At 39.2% G+C, this 24,394-nt stretch overlaps 2 protein-coding genes across 4 annotated transcripts in view; both read right to left on the bottom strand.

Moving 5' to 3' along the window:
- pleca (plectin a) overlaps positions 1–5,907 on the bottom strand; it is a 165,368-nt gene extending 159,461 nt beyond the window's left edge. The window contains exons 1-2 of one of the 2 annotated variants that reach the window (XM_074614386.1): positions 5,589–5,907; positions 4,859–4,896 (exon numbers count right to left, since the gene is read on the bottom strand). In XM_074614386.1, the coding sequence (XP_074470487.1) occupies positions 4,859–4,896; positions 5,589–5,772 (222 nt within the window). In that variant the 5' untranslated portion in view covers positions 5,773–5,907. The remainder of the gene's footprint in view (positions 1–4,858; positions 4,897–5,588) is intronic. The other variant, XM_074614384.1, reaches the window with a different exon arrangement.
- Positions 5,908–7,928: 2,021 nt separating this feature from the next.
- Positions 7,929–23,555, bottom strand: eif3eb (eukaryotic translation initiation factor 3, subunit E, b). 2 transcript variants are annotated; one of them, XM_074614411.1, is made up of 13 exons: positions 23,397–23,555; positions 21,718–21,835; positions 21,152–21,269; positions 20,956–20,998; positions 20,117–20,221; positions 19,009–19,134; positions 18,401–18,525; positions 16,715–16,841; positions 15,508–15,609; positions 11,717–11,826; positions 11,265–11,367; positions 10,894–11,028; positions 7,929–9,235 (listed from the first exon to the last, which is right to left on the bottom strand). In XM_074614411.1, exons 1-13 carry the CDS (start codon positions 23,484–23,486, stop codon positions 9,197–9,199), a joined length of 1,341 nt encoding a protein of 446 aa, XP_074470512.1. In that variant the 5' UTR covers positions 23,487–23,555; the 3' UTR covers positions 7,929–9,196. The 2 variants fall into 2 exon arrangements, with proteins under 2 accessions (XP_074470512.1, XP_074470513.1); XM_074614412.1 differs by lacking the exons at positions 7,929–9,235; positions 10,894–11,028; positions 11,265–11,367 and adding an exon at positions 11,440–11,521.
- Positions 23,556–24,394: the final 839 nt, after the last annotated feature.

Here is a 24,394-nt window from a genome sequence, read left to right as displayed (position 1 = left end):
CAAAATACAAGTATGAACCTGAAAATGAGCGTGGATATGTCCCCTTTAAGTTGCAGTGTGTTGAGCTCTCAGGGCCACCGTAACTTTCTTTACTATGATTTAAAACCCAAAGAATGTGTGAGTGACATTTCCATTGTACAAAAAAAATGAACACGCCTTTCTTTCATACAGCTGTTGAACGTCACATAATGAAATCATTCACATATCTTACAGTGTGACAGATTGAAATGTAAGGTAACCTCTGAACCGGCAGTAGATCATGATCTACGGACCCTCCCACAGCCTCCTACTGTCCTTTTAAGACATTTTTGCATTAAATCGATCGTAGTGTGACCACTCTTCCAAGACATGGAAGTGCATGCATGCTTATACAGTATTTAGCTTTCACCACAATGAGATCCATGTGTTCTCCATAGTCACATACTTTGATATTTGGGTACAAATACTTTGTGGGCATTTTCTTCAATGTGATCGGATTCATAACAGACTGACAGCCTAATAACTTATGGTCACAGCATTCCGTTGGTTACTGTGTGTGGCTCTGTTCTTCAGACAGAGACCTCACATGTCTCTTTGTCCATATTCTCTGGCTGCTACAGGAAGAAATGGACCTCTGTTGGCATGTTAGTGCCAAACAGACAAAGGGCTTCACTCATGGAGGCATTTCAGAGAGCCTCTCAAACTTATCACACACAGTGACAGCACAGTGTTTCTCCACTGTGTAACAACACTCATAATGACGGTGCCAAAACACACTGAGCGAGGCCAGTACAGTGACAGATCTCTCAGTATAACATGAACCCACTTGCAGGATACTTTGCAGTGGAACTGCAGGGTGATAAAGCTGCAGCTGCGGAGAGGTTATATTACAGTACTATATAGAAATTATGTATGCAACAAGATGGGACAAGACGGGGCTAAAGCTGAAGGCATATTGCATTTATATTGCATGACTTGTATGCTACACACACTGTAGTAGATGTTGCATGTCATGGTCAAATGACTGGGACTGAGTAAGAACAATGTACTTTGTTTTCAGCGAATGCCAGTTCCTCTTGTATTTATAAAGAAAACACTGTTGCTCATGCTGGAAACATTAAATGCATCACTTCCTCTTATTACTGAAAGAGAGCATCACATTTAAAAACAGGAAACGCTGCAGGTTGAATCACTGCAGTGCTACACACGTCAGCAAAATTAAAGGTCCAGTGTGCAGGATTTGATGACATCTAGTGGTGTGGTTACAGATTGCAACCGACTGAGTATACCCCTCCGCTCACTCCTCCCTTTCCAAGACTGCGGTAACACGAGCCGCCGAGTGCAAAACCTTGCCTCGTTCAGAGGCCATCCATACCGTAATAAAACTACTTTAGGAGCAACGGAAGTCACTCTGCGGATAATGTTTCACAAGCGTGTCGGAGAACTATGGTGGCCTTCAGTTAACGTAAAAGCGCAAAAGTCTCTCTCTACAGCCAGTGTTTGGTTTGTCCGTTCTGGGCTACCGTAGAAACTTGGTAGAGCAACATGGCGGACTCCGTGAAGAGGACCCGCTCCATATGAAGGACTCATTCTAAGCTAACGGAAAGAAAAAAAAAGATTGCTCACTGCTACACCTACATTCACACCAACAACCTCACACTCACCGCCAACACACACACACACGGTCTGTTGGAAACGCAGACTACGTGTGCAGTGGCGAGCACAGGCAATGCTAGAGCTGCTAACGTAGCACAAATACACACACTATTGGACACTCACTAAAGTTACGCCGGGCAGACAAAGTATCGTTACGCTGGGCAGACACACAGCTGACAACCTGCTAAACTAAACTTAATGTGCGGTGGAGACTTTTACTGGGAAATGTCCGCGACACTACTCGCAGCATCGTAGCTGCTAAGTTAACGCTCCCGGACGGTGAACTGGGGACTCCCGTCAACCAATATCTGTTGTGTTCCTGTAGCTGGTACGAGCACAAATCTTGTCGGTTAACGGTTAATAATCGTTTAACGAGGGTCGGTTATCGGTTAAGACATTTTTTCAAAATGAGCTTCCCTAGTCCAGACTGAAATATCTCAGCACTACTGAATGGATTGACACAAAATGTGATACGGACATTGATATTCATTGTTCCCAGTGATTCCCTGATTGTTCCCCTCAAACGCCACCACGAGGTTCACTTGTGGTTTTCAGTGAAATGCCTCAACAACTGTTGGATTGTTATGAAATTTGGTTTCAGATATTTGCGTTCCCCTCAGGATGAATTGTTTGGTTATTCCTTAACTTCTCATCTAACGCCATCATCAGGTCAAAGTTTTTATTGACTTTACCTCCAAAACTGACATTCCCAGCAGCCTCAGCTGTACCTTGCTAATTAGCAAATGTTAGCATGCTAATACTAACTAAATAAGATGGTGAACATGGTAAACTTTACACCTGCTAAACATCAAAATGATAGCGCTGTCATTGTGAGCATGTTAAAGAGGAACTAGGCCCAATTTCAAAATGTATACATGTTATTCCTATGGTCGAAGACAGTCCAAAAAATATTAGTAAATATTACTATAAATATAAAGTACAACAACTCTCTCCCAAATCCGAAAACTAGAGTGTTAAAACTCAAACTCGTGATGCTATAGGGTATAAAGTGTGGAACTGCTCCGTAGACGATGAATTGGGAAAGATAACGACGGCACTGAGAGCACCCAGGGGAATGTTCTGAGTATATGGGTATGTTTTTTGTTTCACAACTGAGAACATTTCAATACAATAAAGCTCATTTGGGTATAAAAAAAGAAAACAAACATTCTGTGGGTCTCCCATTCATTGTCTATTGAGCAACTCCAGACTTTATACTTGATGACATCACCAGTTTGAGACTTACTTCTCTGGTTTCTTTGAGAGAGAGGAGCTCGTGTTCACAAATATTGATTGAACTTTACTAGGCCACGGAAACAACATATAGGAATTCTTAATTTAGGTGGTGTTCCCCTTTAACGTCAGCATTTAGCTCATAGCACTGGGGTGCCTGGAAGTACAACAGAGTATAACCTCACAGAGACTCTTAGTCATGTTTAAAAAATATGATTATTTCCATTTCATAGTGTGTTGAACAAATAGCTCCACACCTTCTCAATGCTTGACAATGATGTGCAGGCATTGACTCTATATAAATATATATAGAGAGAGACGATAGAGGTGTCTATGTTTACCAATTTAAATGCTGCTGACCTGCTTTAAGAACTCATTCCAAGCTGTGTGTTCATTTCAAAGCATCAAACCTAGTTAAAGGGAGGCGCTCCTGAAAGCAAGGCAGCTTTATTGAAAACTGAAGAATGTGGCACTTGTTTCCAAAGAGGTACCAATCAAGGCCTAATCCACCAGAGCTTTGTTGGTCTTTATTTATTTATTTATTCTCAAAAGATGTTCAATTTAGGTTTAGATACGCAAATTCACATTCACTGACAGTCACTATATTAAGAGCTGTGATGAAACTGTGGTAAAATCCTCCAATATGGTCTCTTCAAGGCATTATGGCATGCAAGCATGACTTCAAAAAATTACATTTTGTGGCGCCTCTTCTTCTTATTTTTTGAGAAACCTACTACAGTAATCTTAGTTGCTTTTTTATTTTTATTATTTTATTTTATAATTTTTTTTTATTAATTAATCTAATTGATATATATATACTGTTTATATTCCTATCCTATTTATTCATTTTCTATTTCCATTATGTCTTGACTTTTTCTGTTATTATTAAAGGGACCATATTGTAAAAAGGGAGATTTTCAGGTCTTTTACATTATAAAGCAGGTTTAAGTGCTATATAAATACTGTTAAACTATCAAAAAGCTCAATATACGGAGAAACACACACAGCCCGTATTCAGAAATTGTGCGTTTGAAACAAGCCGTGAGGATTTCTGTCCATTTGTGATGTCACAAATCTACAATATTTAGACCATTGCGCGATTTTAAACGTAAACATTTTAAATGTGTCCCAGTTTATTTCTTTGCAGTGTATGTAAATAACATCAGCTAACAGGAAGTAAACATGGACCTAAACTGTTGCCTAGCAACACAACTCCGTTGAAATGCACTAAAACAGAGCGTTTCAGACAGAGGGTGAATACAGGTATATTCAGACAGACAGTATGAGGAAAATAATGTGTTTTTTAACATTACAGCATGTAAACATGTTCTAGTAGAAACACAAAATACGTAATATGAACCTGAAAATGAGCACGATATGGGACCTTTAAGGTATATTATAGATATTCTCTCTATATTGTTATTATAATTTCAACTTTATTCATCCATAATTTCGAATATATCATCCGTTATCAGCTGTGGTTGCCTGTGCATTTGTTTTTTGTTTTAGCAGATGGATGTGTTTTAACCCAGGTGAGTGTTGTTCAGAAAAACTGAAATTCCCGTACAGTTACTGTTTAACTCCTTATTGACAATCAAGTAAAAGACCTTTGAAAGAAAGAAAAATTATATTTAAACAACTAACACTCAGTTTAAATGTGTGTGACATGGTAGAGGAAAGGTTCAACCATGTCATACCACTGAATAATAATGGTTCAGTATAATGAACGTGTCAAGCTTGCTGGTCTTGTGTGCTCCTCTCGTCCTCAGGCTGGTGGTATGAAACTGAGCAAAGTGCAAGTGAACGAGGACCTCTGATGTCTGAAGTAGGCATTACAAGCTGACGTGCTACTGTGTGATAATAAAAGCACAGTGCACTTTGAGGAGTACATCACGGTTATACAGGAATGTAAGGTATGAGGTGTTCACATTTTGTAGTAGTTCATTAAACAGACTGAACAAAGTCGCTCTTAGGAGATAGATTTACTCACCTGAGTTGAAGCTTTAGATTTGGAGTGCTTAGCCATCACTGTATGGAAAAAATAAAATCATTATTACCTCAGACAGAACAAAAAATGTAGGTTAATAATCTTTATTTCTACTACTATCATGATAAAAGTAAGTGCTTTAAAATGTGCATTATGCAGCAGAGATGACACAGAGCCATGTTTCTTGCAGTGTACATGCATGTTACAATGACTCTGCAAGTAACTTGTAGGCTTGTGCATGCATGTAGACCCACGATGTTACATCATGTCAAAGTTATAACATATCATTAAGCTCACATTCTGGAGTGTGGTGCAACGCTCAAGTGTACTTTCCCATTCCTAGCTGAACAGAAAAGCGTGACAGTGTACTAAAAATAAACTTGTTTTATTGTACTAAAAAGTATGAAAGCCCCATTGTATCCTCTCACGTGGGTAAAAGCACATTTAAACAGGAATCAGAACCACAAAACGGATGCAGAGCCAACACGAGCTGGCAGTTTCTGGAAAATGTGTATACTGCAGTCCTTGGAAAGGAAACACTAACAATTTACAATTACTGGACTTTGGGAAAAAAAAAAAAAAGCATTTCCACTGAGTGTTCCTCCTCATAAAACTGAGCCTGAATTGAAGTTAAAGCTTCACAGTAAGCAGCAGAGTGTTGTTGTAAGCCTGTCAGAGGCCTCCACACACACCCCCACAAGAGGGGGAGGTGAGGGGATGAGGGCCCACCTACCTGCCAGGTACCTCTCCATGGAGGGCGAGGATCTCTGGTTCCAGCTGTAGCAGCAGAAGAAGAAGAGCCAGATCAGGAGGGTGGCCAGCACCAGAACCAGGACCCAGAGGAGCCGGGCCACAGCCGGGTTCGTGATGGCCCAGGCTGTCAGGATATCCATGCTGAGGGCCGGTGTGCTTGTCATCAGTCAGAGCCTCACTATCGATCTACTCAGTGTGATTCCCAGAGTGTGACTGCTGCAGCAGAGCTCATGAATGGGTTGCAGCGGGCCGGTCTCTGTGTCCTCTCAGGGCAGCCACGGTGCCTACAGCAGCAGGAAGAAGAAATCAGCAGCAGCAGCCAGAGCAACGGCAACCACAGATGGATACCAGCTGTTCCAGAAGGAGCCGTGCACAGAACTCAGCCCACGTCAGCTATGAGTGTGTGGAAGCATGTGTGTGTGTTTGCTCGAGTATGTGTCTGTTGTGTTTTACTGAGTCCTGGAAAAGTGTGTGTGTGTGTGTGTGTGCACAAGGAAAACAGTTTGGAGGAGTGGCTAGGAGTTGTACAGCGGCAGGCTGAACTGTCAGCCACTCCCAGGCTGAACATCAGAAGGAGTCCTCACATGGACCAAGAGGCTGTAATGCTGCTGAGGGCCGACTCCCCTCTTTACCTGAACAGAACACCTGACAGTAGGATGTTTGACAGAGGTGTGTTTGTCTCCTAACACGACATTAACATGACAAAAACAACAACTGCACATTCAGGTCCAGATTACATCTTTTAGACAGACACAGACAGTTGTGAGACAAAGGTAACAAAGAGAGTACACTTTAATTGACTAAAACTATTCACCCAACAGGTTTTAAAGAAGCCCTGTTCAGTCATTATGGTCCTACTGTCTGGAACGCTCCACCACATGAACTATAAGGTCTACTACAACACTGTCTTCTTCTAAAAGCACACTAAGAACACATATGGCATAAGCTTTTAGTCATGTGTGTGGTTAATGGGTACAACTTTTTATTTTACAATCAGTATTATTTCCTTTTTAATAATACATTCTTTATCTTGTGTTTTTATACATGTAATACCTTCTTATCTTATATGATTTTATATATGAAATACCTTCTTATCTTATATGTTCTTATCTAATATGTTTTTATATATGTTATACCTTCTTATCTTATATGATTTAATCCCAGTGAACCAGCGACAGGGTCAGACCCGAGGCTCATTGATGCACGTGTGGAGCTGAAGGCTGGCCCGTGTTGTCTGATCCAATAGAAGAGCTACTGGAGCTCAAACTGCTGAAAAAGTTTTGCCTTTTATTTTGAAGCACATTGAGTCTACACCCGTTGTATGAAATGTGCTATATAAATAAACTCTACTCTCGATCAAACCCTGGCTGCATGCTACGGTTTTAATATGTACTGAAGACTGGTGCTACAGCATATTAACACAAGTCAAATATTTGCAGAGGACATACTGAAACGGAGTACGCTTTGCAGACTCATTCAATATTCAGAAATAAGGTGTGGTTAAACATTTACTACACGAGCAGAAACAACCAACTCTAACTGACATTTAACCTCTCCCGCTCCTTGAGGGTGCCGGCGCCCTCGGCTGAGTTTACCTTTCTCCAGAAGCTGTAGCAGGCTCAGTTTTAAAGCTAGGTAAACAGGTAGAAAGGTACACGTAGGTATTATGCTAGCATGTCGGGAAGAGTGCTAAATAACACTACGAAGCTAGGCTTACATTTTGGTGAGGAAAAACTGGCATGGCGATTTTCAAAGGGGTCCCTTGACCTCTGACCTCAAGATATTTGAATGAAAATGGGTTCTATGGGTACCCACGAGTCTCCCCTCAACAGACACTTTATGATAATCATATGCAGTTTGGGGCAAAAACCAGGCCGTTTTGGCAAAAATGTGTAATTTTCGCCAATCCCAAAACAGTGTATTTGAATATTTCTGCATACTGGGGTCCCTAAACAGTCTTGAATTACATAAATTGAGTATCACTGTCAAACTGAGACTCTTGTGGATCCAATGAAACCAACTGTATTCATGTGTGATGATGTTAGTCCCCATAGGAGACCTCTAGGATAATCACAGCCTCATGAAACTTTACAGCCACAAACTAGAGACCTAGAGCATTCAGAGGATGGATGGATCAGACTAGAGACCTAGAGCATTCAGAGGATGGATGGATCAGACTAGAGACCTAGAGCATTCAGAGGATGGAGGGATCAGACTAGAGACCTAGAGCATTCAGAGAATGGATGGATCAAACTAGAGACCTAGAGCATTCAGAGAATGGATGGATCAAACTAGAGACCTAGAGCATTCAGAGAATGGATGGATCAAACTAGAGACCTAGAGCATTCAGAGGATGGAGGGATCAGATTAGAGACCTAGAGCATTCAGAGGATGGATAGCTTTCCAGAACAGAAGTGCTCGCCATCCAATCGCCGAAAAATGCAATTCTTGCAGAAATGTCAAACTTTTTGGTACCAAATCACAGCATGGCTTCTTCTATGGTGTTCCTCAAGGTCTTGGTGTCTTAATGTGGTATTTTTGAGGGATTATTGATCATTTTTATCAGTTCTCGAGTGGTAAAAAATGGTTAAATTTAGCACCAAATCTGTGTAACAAATGGTATCAACCCCAAAATTGCTGCAACAATTTATGTGCCATAAGTGAGCATGGGAATGACCATCATATACTTCTATCATAATGTTCTAAGCCCGTATACACTTTGACAAATTATTTTAATTAATTAATTAATTAATTTGTGTTTATTTCTGATTTATGACTAGAACAACTTGACACACAGTGCTGAGCTGCATCTCTAATTAATCTTCAGGTTCTCAGCTTTCAGATGAGGTACACCACTTCTATGCGACATCTACTGCTGACCTGCTATCTCCCCTAAAGACCCCCTGTATACCCCTAGAAAAAAACTAAAACAGGTCTATGAAAAGAGATCTGTCATGTAAGTTGCCGTTGCAGTGCTTTCTTTCTAATTTAATCTCCATACCAACAGAATTTCCCAAGTTCTGTGTTCATTTTCAGTTCAAAAATGTTTTTTGGTTTCATCTAAATGTCAATTTTGCATCTGTTGTTCTGTCTGTTCTTACTTTTACAACAAATCATGCAAATATTAAATTCTGACACTGTAGTAGGAACTACAGTCCGGCAGAGATGACGAAACTGTCTGCAGACGGCAGGAAACAAAAATTAACCAACTGCGCCATCTAGTGGTCAAATATTAATAAAAACAAATCTCTCTACGGAGGCAAAAAATTTAATTTAACAAGTTCATTTATGATATTTCTGGTTGGATCGTTACTTCCAAAGTTTGGGTGAATAATTGTGAAATAAAGACTTTGTACCAGATTACAAATAAGTTATGATGAAGAGAATGTCCACTAAATAAATAATACCTTAATCAAGCCATGCTGCCTCGTCTTGGACATTTTTTACTGCAGAAAGTTAAGCTGCCAGTTAAATAACAATAGTTGCTAACATGATAAATAAATAAATAAATAAATAAATAAATTCGATAAAAAGTCTAAATAATATCCGTTAGAAGCCATCTGCATCCTCTTGAAGCTGATTTCCATTTTAATAGAAGCCGGAGTCTTGAGCAGCCCAGTTTGGTGTCTGAGAAATTAACACAAAAACAAAACAAACATGAGAAGAAACGCTGAAACTACTTTATAAGAAAACAACAAGAGATTTGTTCCAAAATTAGAAATCCACCAACTGAAAACACCTGCCAGCTTCTCTCTCATAATGATTGACAGGACAAAAACAATGCTCTGATGAAATCATGAGAGATTGTACAGACTACTCTAATTAAAATCCTGATTCTTTTTTTTTGTACCCAAAATGAAATGTTGCGCTGTACAATCAACTCTCTGAGAATGTTTCCACATAGATTCATCAGAGGGCAGTAGGACACGAGGTCTGCACATACTGACATGACAGGTGAGCAATAAGAATGGGTGTGATCTAACGTTAAGTGCCTCACTTTTCTACATTTCTATATTTGAATGCTAACATGAAAAATGGCCAGTTTACACTGGATCCAGTGTTAAGTATAAACTAGGGCTGTCAATCCATTCAAATATTTAATCGTGATTAATCACACATTTTTTTTATCTGTTCAAAATGTACCTTAAAGGGAGATTAGTCAAGTATTTAATACTCTTATCAACATGGGAGTGATAAAATATGCTGCTTTATGCAAATGTATGTATATATTTATTATTGGAAATCAATTAACAACACAAAACAATGACAGATATTGTCCAGAAACCCTCACAGGTACTGCATTTAGCATAAAAAATATGCTCAAATCATAACATGGCAAACTGCAGCCCAACAGGCAACAACAGCTGGCAGTGTGTCAGTGTGCTGTCTTGACTATGACTTAGGGATGCACCGATACCGGATCGAATTATCGTGCCGATACTGAGCCAAACAGCTGGGTCGGGTATAGGTGACTTTGGGGCCGATCTATTCAATTCAGTTCTTTTTTTATATACTCTAACATTATATACTGGAAATTAATTCCTGTTTAAGTTTTGACTAATTTGTTGCTGCATTCAAATTATTTACACTTTGGTAATTCATATTCATTTTAAAGATTATTTGTTGTTGGATTCATTATTTTAATAATAAATTCAGTAAATTCATATCTATGTATTTATTGGTCACATTTTGTCTACAACGTTAGGAAAGCAATGTTTAAGTCAAGCCTGATGTTTCCTTACACATATAAGAATGATACCAGTCACTTCCACACAGTGAGGCATACAGCTCATTAATTAAACACTATCAGATCGGTATTCGGTATCGGCCGATACCCAAAGCCCAGGTATTGGTATTGGTATCGGGACTGAAAAAGTTGGATCGGTGCATCCCTACTATGACTTGCCCCAAACTGCATGTGATTATCATAAAGTGTGCATGTCTGTAAAGGGGAGACTCGTGGGTACCCATAGAACCCATTTACATTCACATATCTAGAGGTCAGAGGTCAAGGGACCCCTTTGAATATCCTTCGCTACAAGCCAGTATGACATGGTTGGTACCAATGGATTCTTTAGGTTTTATAGTTTCATATGATGCCAGTATCTTCCCTCTAGCTTTAAAACTGAGCCTACCTAAGTTGCGTTAATATGTTAAAGAAATTAGTGGCGCTTTATTATCACGTTAACTTTGACAGCCCTAGTACAAACTGATGAAAAAATGGCTCTAATTTTTAGTGCATCTGGCACTAAACATCCCGACACAATGTTTAGTGCTTTGTTTACCTCGTTCCTGTTGCTGTGGGCCACTTTCTTCTCTATGTTCATTGCCAACATCTGGCTACGGAAGGACAGGCTCTTGGTCTTCTCGATCACCTGCTGGTACGGCGACACTGCGTTGTTGCCCATCACCACATGACCCTGAGGAACAAATTCACAACAGTTAACATACCTCTAGGACTGCCTTTTAAAGTACCACAAAAGTGGTAAGTGCTCGGATGCTGCTTTCAGTCTTACACAAGAGCAAGATAAATACATTGCCATAACTACAGTATATTACCAGCTAAATGAGTAGTCTAGACAGGGCTGTTTATGCTAGGCTCTGTGATTTCAAAGCTCATCTGACTGGAGGTGGATCAGCAAACGCAGAGCCTCACCAGTTTGGAGTCGATCTTGGCATCGAGTCTGGCGTTACGGATGAGGTTGACGATCCACCTCTCCGCCTCCTCCGGCGTCATGTTGAGCTTGTCTGCCAGCATGCTGAGTGGAGACAGCGAAGGAGGAGGAGGAGGAGGAGGAGGAGGAGGAGGAGGAAGAGGAGGAGGAGGAGGAGGAGGAGGAGGAGGAGGAGGAGGAGGAGGGGGCATTTCAGTTAAGTAATCCAAAGTCTTCAAAACTCCCTTTTTACAGTTTACTGTTGAGTATAGTTGGAAAAACTAGCAGGACATAAATGAATAACATCTACAATTTGGCAGCAATGAGAACATCAATGATCTGGGTAAACAAGTTGAAAGAGCCTTTCATCCTTTTTCTCTCCTGTTAACTGTGCCTCCACAAATAAAAGGCACGGCCGTTTATGACAAGTATGCCTATTACAAAGACGCTGTACCTGATGCTGATGCATTGATGAATCCGACAAAATGTCTCAAAGATGAAGAGACGGGCATTCTCGATGAAATCCTCGAGGCAAGCGACCAGGAAGAAGTCATTCACAAGAACCTGACGGAGAAAAGAGCACACGGCTGTAAGTATCCATCACTTACATCACGTACAAAGCATTCATGTATAGAGTGTATGAAATAAATCTGGAAAAGACAAAGTGTTCTTTGAGTTAGTAGTTCTCTGCCAGCACATTTTCCAATATATATATACACACATATACATATATATATATACATATATATATGTATATATATATATGTATATATATATATATATATATATATATATATATATATATATATATATATATATATACACACATATACATATATATATATATATATACACATATATATATATATATACACACATATACATATATATATATATATATACACATATATATATATATATACACACATATACATATATATATATATATATACACATATATATATATATATACACACATATACATATATATATATATATACACACATATACATATATATATATATATATACACATACATATATATATATATATATATATATATATACACATACATATATATATATATACATACATATATATATATATATATATATATATATATATATATATATATATATATATATACACACACATATATATATATACATATATATATACACACATACATATATATACATATATATATATATATACATATATATATATATATACATATATATATACACACATACATATATATACATATATATATATATATATATATATATATACATACAGTGTATGCAGACATATTCAAAACATGTGTGTGCAGCTATAATTTCACACCATAATCCATCTTTGACTGGAATGATAAGTATACTTGAGTACATAATAGCATCACCAGACAACCACATATGATGTGCTGGAAACTATGTCCTCTGGTTTGGCTGTTTTGTCAGAATTTCCAGCTATTGGTTTATGCACCCATACATTAAAATGTCCTGGTCAACTATCCTCCCTCACAATGTAGAGCATTTAGAAGACAGTTCTGTATTGGGTATCTGGTTTGGATACGTTTTTTTTTTTTGTCCAAACTTCCAATTCCCCATATATGTACAGAAGATATGGTCATAATGTACATATAATGTATATAGTATCACACATATAAAAAAAAATGGAAAACCAGATTTTCCTCATTAAATGCACATTTATGCATCGATGTACTTCCAAATCTCTTCAGGTTGTCTGCAGTGTAGGAGCTTATAGGAGCTTCCTGTGGTGTGAGAGTGAAGGCTAAATCATCTACCGTCGTTGAGAGAAAATCACAAGACAATGGGCCTCACGCAGGAACAATGTCTTAAAAGGGACTGTTTGTAACTTTTTAGGAGTGTAAGAAAATATTGAAAATATCAAATATTGCGATATTGTGTTTTGTGATATTGTATCGATTCTCAAAAAAACAGATTTTTAATTAATAGTTTACATGCAAAGATTAAAAGGGACTGTTTGTAACTTCTTACACGTATAAATCATTGCGGGGCGGTGTCCCATGCGCGCTCGCGTGTGGCTACGCTGTTCAGACTCAGACTCCAACACAAACTACACGGAAGCAACAAAACCTCTTGGTTGTATCTAGTGAAGCCCGTCTGTTAAACAGTGTTGGCCGCGGTCGGAGGACGCGGGGGAGACCGTAGCTTTGGTCTCCAGGACCGGAGTCTCTGCTGTACTCTGATCCTCTGCTCCTCTGCCTGCTTGCCTTCACTCACACCGCGCTCGTTCTCACTCTTTCGCTCCACTCTCACATGCATGCGCGCACACTCCACACTGCAGAAGAGTTAGTAGCTCTGAGAATATCTAGTGAATGTACAGTGGACGTTTGTGCAGAAATAACTGCTGCAGCTCCTCCAGACCAACAGAGGTTTCCCGTGTCTTGTGAAGTGACGGGGCTCCGCAGAGAGAAACGTTATCGTCTCCAACCAAAACTCCGGTGTCTCCCCTGTTCCCTCCGGCCGCGGTCGGGAGGCTGAAGCAGGAAAAGCCAACACTAGGATCAGCATTGATTCATGGAGAGACCTTCGTCTGGTCAGCTAACATTACTACCAAGCAGCTGAAATATAGAGTGATATTGTGCTTTTAGCTGACGTGTGTCTCCTCACTGTTTTGACCGATGCTCGTTCATGTCTATGTAGAGCGAGCAAGCGCGAGCAACAGGACGCTGACTTTAGTTGTCTTAACGGCCACAGGTGTCGCTGTTAACAAGCATTTCTGATTCTTACATAGAGTCCCTTTAATTTGCATACAATAATATTATCTGTCAGAACTTAACCCATTTAGTGCATTTAAGTGTTATATTACATTCTGGGTTTTAAATAAAGCATTTTCTGAAATGCAAACATATAAATCCAAAAAATAATTTAAAGGTTCACATCTTGTGGGAAAACTTCTGTAAAGGTTCTTTAACTTTAACTGATCGAACTGTGATGATGTGTTTGAATTCAAAATTGATTAAACAAATCTTCCATGCAAAGACTCGAAGATTGATTCACTGACTCCAGGAAACGTTTCAGCCCTCATTCTTATTTCAGGTGATTTATACACCATTGAAAACATAGTTATGAATATTATATTACATTTCTGCTAATAGATGCCCCAAAATGCAACACACTGGCCCTTTTATGTATTCACAAAGCAGGTTTTTGAGATAAATATGTTAAGATGTACTATTACACAACAAGATGTTAAAATATTTCTCCATCACTGTCTCCGAGCTCGTGCTAAAGTAAACATGGAACCTGCCCGTCACGCAACATGACTCATAAAGCGATCACCAGACATAAGTGTAGAAGATTATGTCGTGACGTCTCCATCTGTGGTTTTAAAGCAACGATCACAGAAATATCAAATGGGGATGTTTGACCACCTCAAATCTCCAGAGGAGCTTAAATGTATGAATATATTAGTGTCTCAAAGGAGATGTGGCACCGTTATTTCACAAGGAGCTGTTTGTGTAAAACAAAATCCAATTATTCAGTGCTTTGCTGTGGTAAACACACAAACTAAGGTGCCACCATAAATATTCCATTAGTTTACCAATTCAATCATTCTTATCATGTGATTGAAACAAACCGGGTCCACTGCTGACTTTAATATTTTTACATCAATCGAAAAGTTCTCTTTAAACCACAGAAGACATTATTCTAAAACAAAAACATCATGTGATGTTTATACAGTAACTAAGACAAGTTGATGACCTCTAGAGGGCAAATAAACAAAAAACATGGTAATTTGAATTCCCCTGACAATTTAAAGTGCTCACACTCCGTATCTGACAGGATAGTTGAGGCCTTCGCAATTACTGCATATCTTATACAAGAGGGGGTTAAAGCCAATTGATGAGGGTGCTTGGCGAATGCGCAAAGTGGTCCCCCAACACGACTAACAAAAACTGCAGGGTTTCTAAAGAGAAGGCAACCGAGCCCCAAATCTGACAGCTGTTCCGCTTTGAAAATCAAACTGAATAAAAGTAAGAGCCAGCAAATCAGGCCAGACATGGATTTGCGAAGGCTGAATAGCTGCGAAGTCAAATGCCTGGGACTCAGGAGATCAGAGCACCATAGCTAAGGGAAGCTTCATATTACCCCTCAGTCCCAGGAGACAGCTAACTTCTATGGGGCGATTTAGGCCTGTGCGCCGTGACAAACGCACACTGTCAAAGCAGGAGAAACTTTAGGAAGTGATCCTTACTGACTCGCACTCTCTCAGCTTCTTCTGGGCGCTGTCAAAGTCAAAGTTCACGTAGAGACACTCCACAAACTCTGTGATTGGGTCCTTGTATGTGTACGACTCCTGCAGGAGAGAGAGAGAGAGAAACCATCGTTCATCAGGGCTCCAGAGTGCACCCATTTTGCATATGCGAACCGGTGCGTGTGTGTCAAACCGCGCCATGTACTCCTCCTCGAGAAACATCTTAACCATAAAACATACCGGTAATTTAAAATGAAGAGAACTAGTGTTTAGGGGTGTAAGAAAATATTGAAAATATCAAATATTGCGATATAATGTTTTGTGATATTGTATAGAATCCCAAAAAACACAATTTTTAATTAATGGTTTACATGCAAAGATTAACTCAGACAATACTTCATTTCATTTGCGCTAGATTCATTTCAGAAGTGGGGGGAGCAAAAAGTGAGAATGTGTGTGTGTGTGTGTGTGTGTGTGTGAGACACTACTGTACATTTAACAACAGGAGGCAGCTTTACCGCTAATTTCCTCTCTGCTCCGATGATCTCCGATGCTACATTGTGAACAACAAATCTATGTTGAAATCTGCGGGACGATCTGCAGCTCGCAAAGATACTCTATGTCTCTGGAGCTAGTTAACGGGAGGTGCCCCTGATTTACATTATGATGCGTTCAGGCTCTAGTCAGTGTGAGTATTGGGCTATGGTAAATTCTAACGTTATCATATGTTCAAATGTAATCTTCTAAAACGTAATTTTTTGGTGAAAAACTTGAATAAATCCAGTTGTTTGCTGTTTTCACATTAATATAAAATATATAACAGAGAGGGAATTATGACCTGTTTAACTTTCTAACCAAAAACAATAGGCAAATGATAATAAAGGAATGGATGTTGAAGTATACGGTGTGGTGAATCATGGAATTTCACTGGTAATCGGTACTGACTACTAAATTTCTGGTATGGTGATATCCCTAGTGTAGGCTTATGGGAACTGACGAACACTTAAAATGTATTATTGCAGTGCCAAAAGGCGCAGTGAAAAATCTTGGGTTCACCTAAATGATGTGCTGGTGCACCTAAATGAAAAAGTCAGGCGTACCAGTGCAACCAATGTAAAAAGTTTATTCTGGAGCCCTGTTCATATGTTGACTGAATCCTTGAACCACTTTAGATAAAAATAATTCTGCTAATATTTATCTACCTTACCTGTTGAATGACTTTCACCAAGTCCTTGAGCACTTGTCTGCGTTTTCGTACGTCTTTGTTTGTGATGACTGCGGTTGTAAGGTATCTCAGGATGTGTGGGCACATTGTCTGGATGGCATTCAGGTACCTGAAAAACACAAAGGCAGCACACCGTGGCAGCATAATGAGTTGCCATCACAACCAAATTGTCATTTAACTCCAAAAGAAAAGAAAAAACACTTATTTTTTTGCTCGCAGAAGCTTTGATTCATGCAGTAAGTACAGTACAAAGTACAATTTGAAACAAAACCTGTACACTTATGTAGCTGCAACATATGTTGAATCAAAAATACATTTACAAAATAAACTGACAACACAACAGCAGGGTGGCCTTCAAACTAAAAAGGCCTTTTCAATAAAAGTCTCAGGTTTAAGATGTGAAAAAGCCTGTGTGTCTTTCAGCAATATGTTCTGGAGCAAGATAAAGAATTCAGTATATTATGATCTGGATGACAGCACCATCAAGCCTGTTTATTAGTTGTGGGAAAAAAAACGATTCACCCATTCATCACGTTTTGTACAATTTTGAAATAGATTTTTTAATGTCAGAGTCGATATATTTGCTTCATTTGAGTCTATGCAGCGGTAGAAGGAAGTTACCGCTTTTATTGTTGTAGTCTGAGTAACGTAACGTCATATCCGTCCCGTATCGGTCAAAAACCAAAACAAACCGCACCGAGCCGAAACAACAAAGCAGAGAACAGCAGAGGGTCCACGGGGATAAGACCTGCATCCTCACATGTTAAATCCAGCGTGGTAAACACTACACATCCAGTAAAGTATGGAAACACTTTGGGTTTCACACATTGCAGGAAGAGCAGAGCTAGACATCACGGCTAAAGCTGCATGCTAACTCTGTCACGGACAGGACACGTTATCGTATTGCGGTAACTTATAGTCGAGCCGGCCGTCGCTCTCATCTCCATGGTCAAATGGGCCGACGCTACAACTGTAGAGCACCCATATACTGACATTTATGTTAAATGCATTCAGACGGCCCTGATGGAGCTGACCATGGATGTATAAAGAGGACGGAGCTGACCGGAGAGCTAGAGAACACCTTGGAGAAGTTAAAGGAAGTAGACACGCGTGACTACGTCCGATTTTCAAAATAAGGTGCTAACAAAGGGAACTGTATGTTCAAAATACATAAATGAAAATAAGATTGATTGGATTATATTCACCAGAAGTATAAAACATTACATGTCCCTTATAAATTAATAAGAAAATACCACTAATTTGTGAGGGAAATTTAGCTATTTGATTTTTGGGTTGCTGGAAAAAAATGGACTAAATAATGCCTGAATGACTGATATGATGTTTGACTTCAGGACACCTCTGACTACATACATGCTGAAAATCAAACATTTTTACTGTATCAATTTAGAGATTTTCCAAAGTAAAAGTCCCTAGAAGTGTATGACACAACTTTTTCCCATGGTCTAGTGTTGAAAGAATTCCAGTAAATCATAATATCGTATTGCAATACTTGTAGAATCGCAATACATATCGAACCGGCACCCAAGTATCTGTGATGATATTGAATCAGGAGATAGGTGTATCGTCCCAGCCCTACTGTGTATGTGCCTTGTATTGTTTCTAAAAAAGGTGTCTGTTCTTCGCTTTATTAAAAGCACAGCGACTCACTGGGGCTGATAGAGGAAGAGCTCGATGATGTTGTCCCTGCCTTTAGGATGGTTGAAGAACACAAAGAGGGACCAGTGGATGAGCCAGGTCCTCTGCTGGAGTGACTGGAGAGGAGAACTCACAGACTGAAAGGAGAGGTGGGACACAAATGGTAGATGTTCTGTAATGTTGCATCAGGCAATGTTTTTTTAGAGCAAGAATACCTATAAATACAATTCAGACCCATGTTCAATAATGACTTTCTTGCCAAATTACAGAGAAACGGTCCAGAAGCAGGTTCACATAGCAACTATTGAGGTAAATGACCTATAAATAGCAGTAGATCGTTCATTAGACCTTCATCTGGGTATTTGATTTCAGTCAGAATACATTGGTATTGATTCGGACATTTCAGAAAAAGAGCTCCACTCTCACAATACTGCAATGTTCTACTTCAGAATTGACTTTACTACAAACTGCAAATATCATCCCATGTTGCAATGTGCTGCTTGGTCCATCATGGTCTTATTTTAATTCTATATTGCTAATGTAATCGCTAGTAAAACTAGCTACTCTCGAGAACACCTGTAAGCTTCTTATTGAGGATTTAGTAAGTATTATTCATTTACATTGTTATCAATAGTCTCCCTTAGTCGAGTCAGATCCTCCATGGCAGCTTCCCAGTTCTGCATCAGGATCTCAGAGGCCAGTTTCCCCCACAGAGAGCTCAAGGCATTCCTGTCTGTTGAGGGAACCTGAGCAGAGAGCAACGAATTCAGTGTATCATTATCAAAACAGAATGAGCAGCATTTTGGAAATACTACTACTACTACTACTACTTCTACTACTACTACTAATAATAATAATAATAATAATAATAAATAGATGAGAATTTTTTATATATATTGTGGCTTGTAATTTATGGGAAAAAAATACAAGATAAATAAATAAATCATTAAATGTAGCAAAAATAATAGTAAACATAAATGTATCCATTAATTAACTGATAAAATTTGACACAACTTGATATTTCTGTTTTAATTATTTGCTTCTTTATATATTTGTCTTTGTAATGATTCCCTTATTTATTTACTCTTCTGTTTAATTTTCCCTTTCATGTATTTATGTTTACTTGTATTAATTTTTATATTTATTTTGTATTTATTCATTTGTTTTTGCATTTACTTTTAATTAATTCATTTGTTTTTACTCTTATTCTTTATTTATTTTGTATTTATTTATTTATTTCTGCACAATTTTCCATTTGCATTTCACCCCTCATTTATTTCCCTAAACTTATTTATTTATGTATTCTTTTCTTTATTAATTTCTTTATGCATTTCTGCCTCATTATGCAAATGAGGGGGCTGTGACTCAACATGTGTCACCATGGGGTCAGGGTGCATGACTATATGCTAGCTAGCTAACTGTGTCTGCTTCTGCTTATCAACTCCAGTCTTCAAAAAATAAATGCGTAAATAAATTAAAAAATGTATTAAAATAAATACATAAATAAATAAAAGAGAAAATTAAACCGAAGGGTAACTAAATAAGGGAATTAATACAAAGATAAATAAATAAAGAAACAGATTAAAACAGAAATATCAATTAATGTCACATTTTATCAATTAATTAATGGCTACATTTATTTTGAATATTATTTTTGGCATATTTTAGCAGGTTCTCTCCTCCATAGTAATTCACTTTTTCTATTCTGATGTGTTTAATATTTCTTACCAGGACACGGAAGAAGTAGAGGTATTCTGCAGCCCCAGAGTAGTTACCGCACTCGTACTGGAATTTGGCGTACCTGTACAGTGTGTCCAGGTATTCTTGTCGAAACTAAGAAATAAAAAATACAAGGGACATATAAATGAAAGCACACTGGACAAGGTTGAAAACTGACAAGCAACGAATTACATGGAGGAAAAGTCTGGCTTTTACTGAAAGGTTTGTCATTTCATTGTCATTATAAAGAAGAAGAAAGAAGAAGAATTACTTTATTTGGGAAATTCAATTTTAAAAAGGTGTGGCACGATATAAAGGCTGTAATGAATGTGGCTTTAAACAGTCTATAGTTGTGGAGTGCAGTAACACTAATCCACTGTTTTTCAAACTGCTAACACCTTTGCTTTTGTTTCCTCTTAAAGAAAGCGAACTGTGAGAGGCTGCAAGGCTGACAGACTGGGGCTGACTGGGGAATGTGGCAGCATCTTCATCTTTTTAGGCAACAAAAGCCTGTTCTTTCTCACACTGACAACAAGTCCTCTTTTTAGGGTAGTGTACGTGATGTGGACAATATTTCTATGCAAGCGTAATTTATCTGTTGAATATATTAAAAAAAAGGTAAAAAAATAAAAAAACTTGGGCAGAAAAGTTGAAAGTAGTTATTCTAATTATTGAGTGAATAATGAGCACATTTGTGGGTGTTGTTGGATGTTTTAAGATTCTGAGACTTGGATAACAGTCCTGCTGGCTCACAGCGGCAGCTGGTTGTTATGGAAACAAAAAACACACTGTGCACTCTTTATACAACAAGAGGTATGTGAATACACCATTTAACATTCAAACCTTACATTGTGTTTCTCTGAAAGATAGTCGAAGAGCATCCTCCCATCTCTGATGAAGAATAAAACAAATAGATTAATAGATGTCAGATGAGCCATTAACAGTCCACAGACACACTTTCACAAGTATTATAATACTGTCAGTACTATAGAATGATCGAACTGTATTTAAGAGAGATGCATTTCTTTGACAAGTTGATCGGACCTTGTGGACTGCATCTGTCGAGTCGTCTCCGGGTCTTCAAACATCTTCACAATTGGCTCCGTCTCTGACTGGAGCTGCTTCAGCTGGGCCACCACTGTACTCCTCTTCTCTCTCAGAGCTGAAACAGAAGCAGTTCTCACATTATCACAATGTTGTTACATCAGTGGCAATGACTTCTGACATCTATTCATCTGGTTGGGAAATTAACAGCATCAAACAGCAAAATATAGGCAAGATGTTTTCTACCAAACATTTCCTGACCAGTAACCAAGCACACTCCGGATAATGGTACTATTATACAATACAGTGGCTGGTAAATCACAGGCAAAGAGGCTACATAACAAGACATCTAGTTTATTCTTCCCTTTGACAATGTGGTTTATTACATGACTAATAATCTGCTTCTAATTACACATTAGGTTAACACAATGTAAATCATTAATTCTCATTCTTACCACCAAAAGTGCCCAAGATGTATCATGAACTGAACTGTTTGAAAGCTAGATGTTATGACACAATGAAATGCTGTTAAACCAGAACTAAACTATTGAACTGCTGTTTCTTACAGTGTGGGATTTCCTTGTCCGGGTACAGGTTTTTGTACACATCCATGGCGAAATCCACCATGTTGGTCTCACTGAGGAGGTCCAGCTTCCCCTGGAGGAGTTCCTTTTCATTGTAGATCTGTGAAAAACAATAAATATGTCGTTTTCTTTGGGACACACACTCAGTTTTACACACAACTATACCAAACCGAAAAGGGAAACAACGTCAGGACGCTGTAAAACAGTCCTGAACGAAGCCTCTCATCACATGGAGCCTCTCATCACATGGAGCCTCTCATCACATGAAGCCTCTCATCACATGGAGCCTCTCATCACATGGAGCCTCTCATCACATGGAGCCTCTCATCACATGGAGCCTCTCATCACATGAAGCCTCTCATCACATGGAGCCTCTCATCACATGAAGCCTCTCATCACATGAAGACATGAAGCCTCTCATCACATGGAGACATGAAGCCTCTCATCACATGGAGCCTCTCATCACATGGAGCCTCTCATCACATGGAGCCTCTCATCACATGAAGCCTCTCATCACATGGAGCCTCTCATCACATGGAGCCTCTCATCACATGGAGCCTCTCATCACATGGAGCCTCTCATCACATGAAGACATGAAGCCTCTCATCACATGAAGCCTCTCATCACATGGAGACATGAAGCCTCTCATCACATGAAGCCTCTCATCACATGGAGACATGGAGCCTCTCATCACATGAAGCCTCTCATCACATGGAGACATGGAGCCTCTCATCACATGGAGCCTCTCATCACATGGAGCCTCTCATCACATGAAGACATGAAGCCTCTCATCACATGAAGCCTCTCATCACATGGAGACATGAAGCCTCTCATCACATGGAGCCTCTCATCACATGAAGACATGGAGCCTCTCATCACATGAAGCCTCTCATCACATGGAGACATGGAGCCTCTCATCACATGGAGCCTCTCATCACATGGAGCCTCTCATCACATGAAGACATGAAGCCTCTCATCACATGAAGCCTCTCATCACATGGAGACATGAAGCCTCTCATCACATGAAGCCTCTCATCACATGGAGACATGAAGCCTCTCATCACATGAAGCCTCTCATCACATGGAGCCTCTCATCACATGAAGACATGAAGCCTCTCATCACATGAAGCCTCTCATCACATGGAGCCTCTCATCACATGGAGCTTCTCATCACATGAAGCCTCTCATCACATGGAGACATGAAGCCTCTCATCACATGAAGCCTCTCATCACATGGAGACATGAAGCCTCTCATCACATGGAGACATGAAGCCTCTCATCACATGAAGCCTCTCATCACATGGAGCCTCTCATCACATGAAGCCTCTCATCACATGAAGCCTCTCATCACATGGAGCCGGCTGTAGCGTCAACTCGCTCTGGTAGCTAAGGTAACGGTTATACAGGCTAACACGCTTGTTAGCCGAAGCCCTGACAACATCAGCAGTTTCGCAGTAATTAACCGCTAATATAATGGACATGACAGCAACACATAGTTATAAAAGACGTGAATAAATGAGTAGTTTAGCTTTAGACAGCATATAACGGGATTACTAGCCAGCTAGCCGGCTGGGCATCAAGCGCTGCTCCTACTACATGTCGTGTTGTCATGACTCGCTAATAAACAGCCACGTTATATTTCACGCTATGCGATGTTGTACCTCTTTCACAGAAAGGAACTCCAGAAGAGGAAACACCAGGTGCCGGTCCAGAAAATGAGCTATTCTGGTTGTCAGGTCGTAGTCCGCCATGTTGGCTGGCTTCAAGACAAACTTTATTGACAAACAAGAGCAGCCGGAACCTGGCAAAGCGAAAGCATCTCATTTACCCCATTTTCATCTCTCTGGGTCATCTCTGGTTCATCTCCTCCACAAAAATGAAATACAACAGACATGACAATACATATTCTAACTTTTTAACTGAACAGAAAATAAAAAGATGTGATGAATGGTAAGATAAAAAGGGAAAGAAAGGAAAATTACAAATGAGCAAAATGCATTAGACCACAAACTTTGCCTTTCTGTCAATATATCCTAACTGACATAATTAAATTAGTTATCAAAAGACACATAAATTGGTCTGCTCTTATTTTTTCATAAATATGAACATTAGGCCTATATTTACACCCCAAATCTGTTTATTGTCAATATATACTGCTCCTATTTTTATACTTCCTTCTATTTAAATGATTCATATTTTGTTACACTTTGTTTAGCTCTTTTTTTACTGTGTTAGCTGATGCTTCTTGTTTTTGCACCATCCCTTTTGCTGCTGTACGTGGCACATTTCCCCACTGCAGGACTAATAAAGGAATATCTGATCTTAATGTGATTAACCCCTTATTATTCCACCCTCTTTTTTAGAGGGGTGTAAAAGGCTTTATCTACCCCTGAACATCCCCTCACATACCCCTAATGTGAGGGGATGTTCAGGGGTAGATAAAGCCGTTTATGCTGAGGACTTGGGCGGGGCTTAATGTAGCCAGGACGCATTCACGTACACACTGCTAAAAGAATGTGGCCATATTTGGCCCAGACCACCTCTGAATGTGGTCTGAAAGATCTGATCTCAATGCGACTTCAATGCGTCTTGAGTGCGTTCACACCTGTAGTTAGAGCTGTCCACTTGTGATCGGATCACTGAGGACGCATGTTAATAC

Source organism: Sebastes fasciatus, chromosome 17 (assembly GCF_043250625.1).
Source record: "Sebastes fasciatus isolate fSebFas1 chromosome 17, fSebFas1.pri, whole genome shotgun sequence".
NCBI lineage: Eukaryota > Metazoa > Chordata > Actinopteri > Perciformes > Sebastidae > Sebastes > Sebastes fasciatus.
Note: the sequence above shows the minus strand (reverse complement) of the source record. Positions and strands in the feature narration are given on the sequence as shown.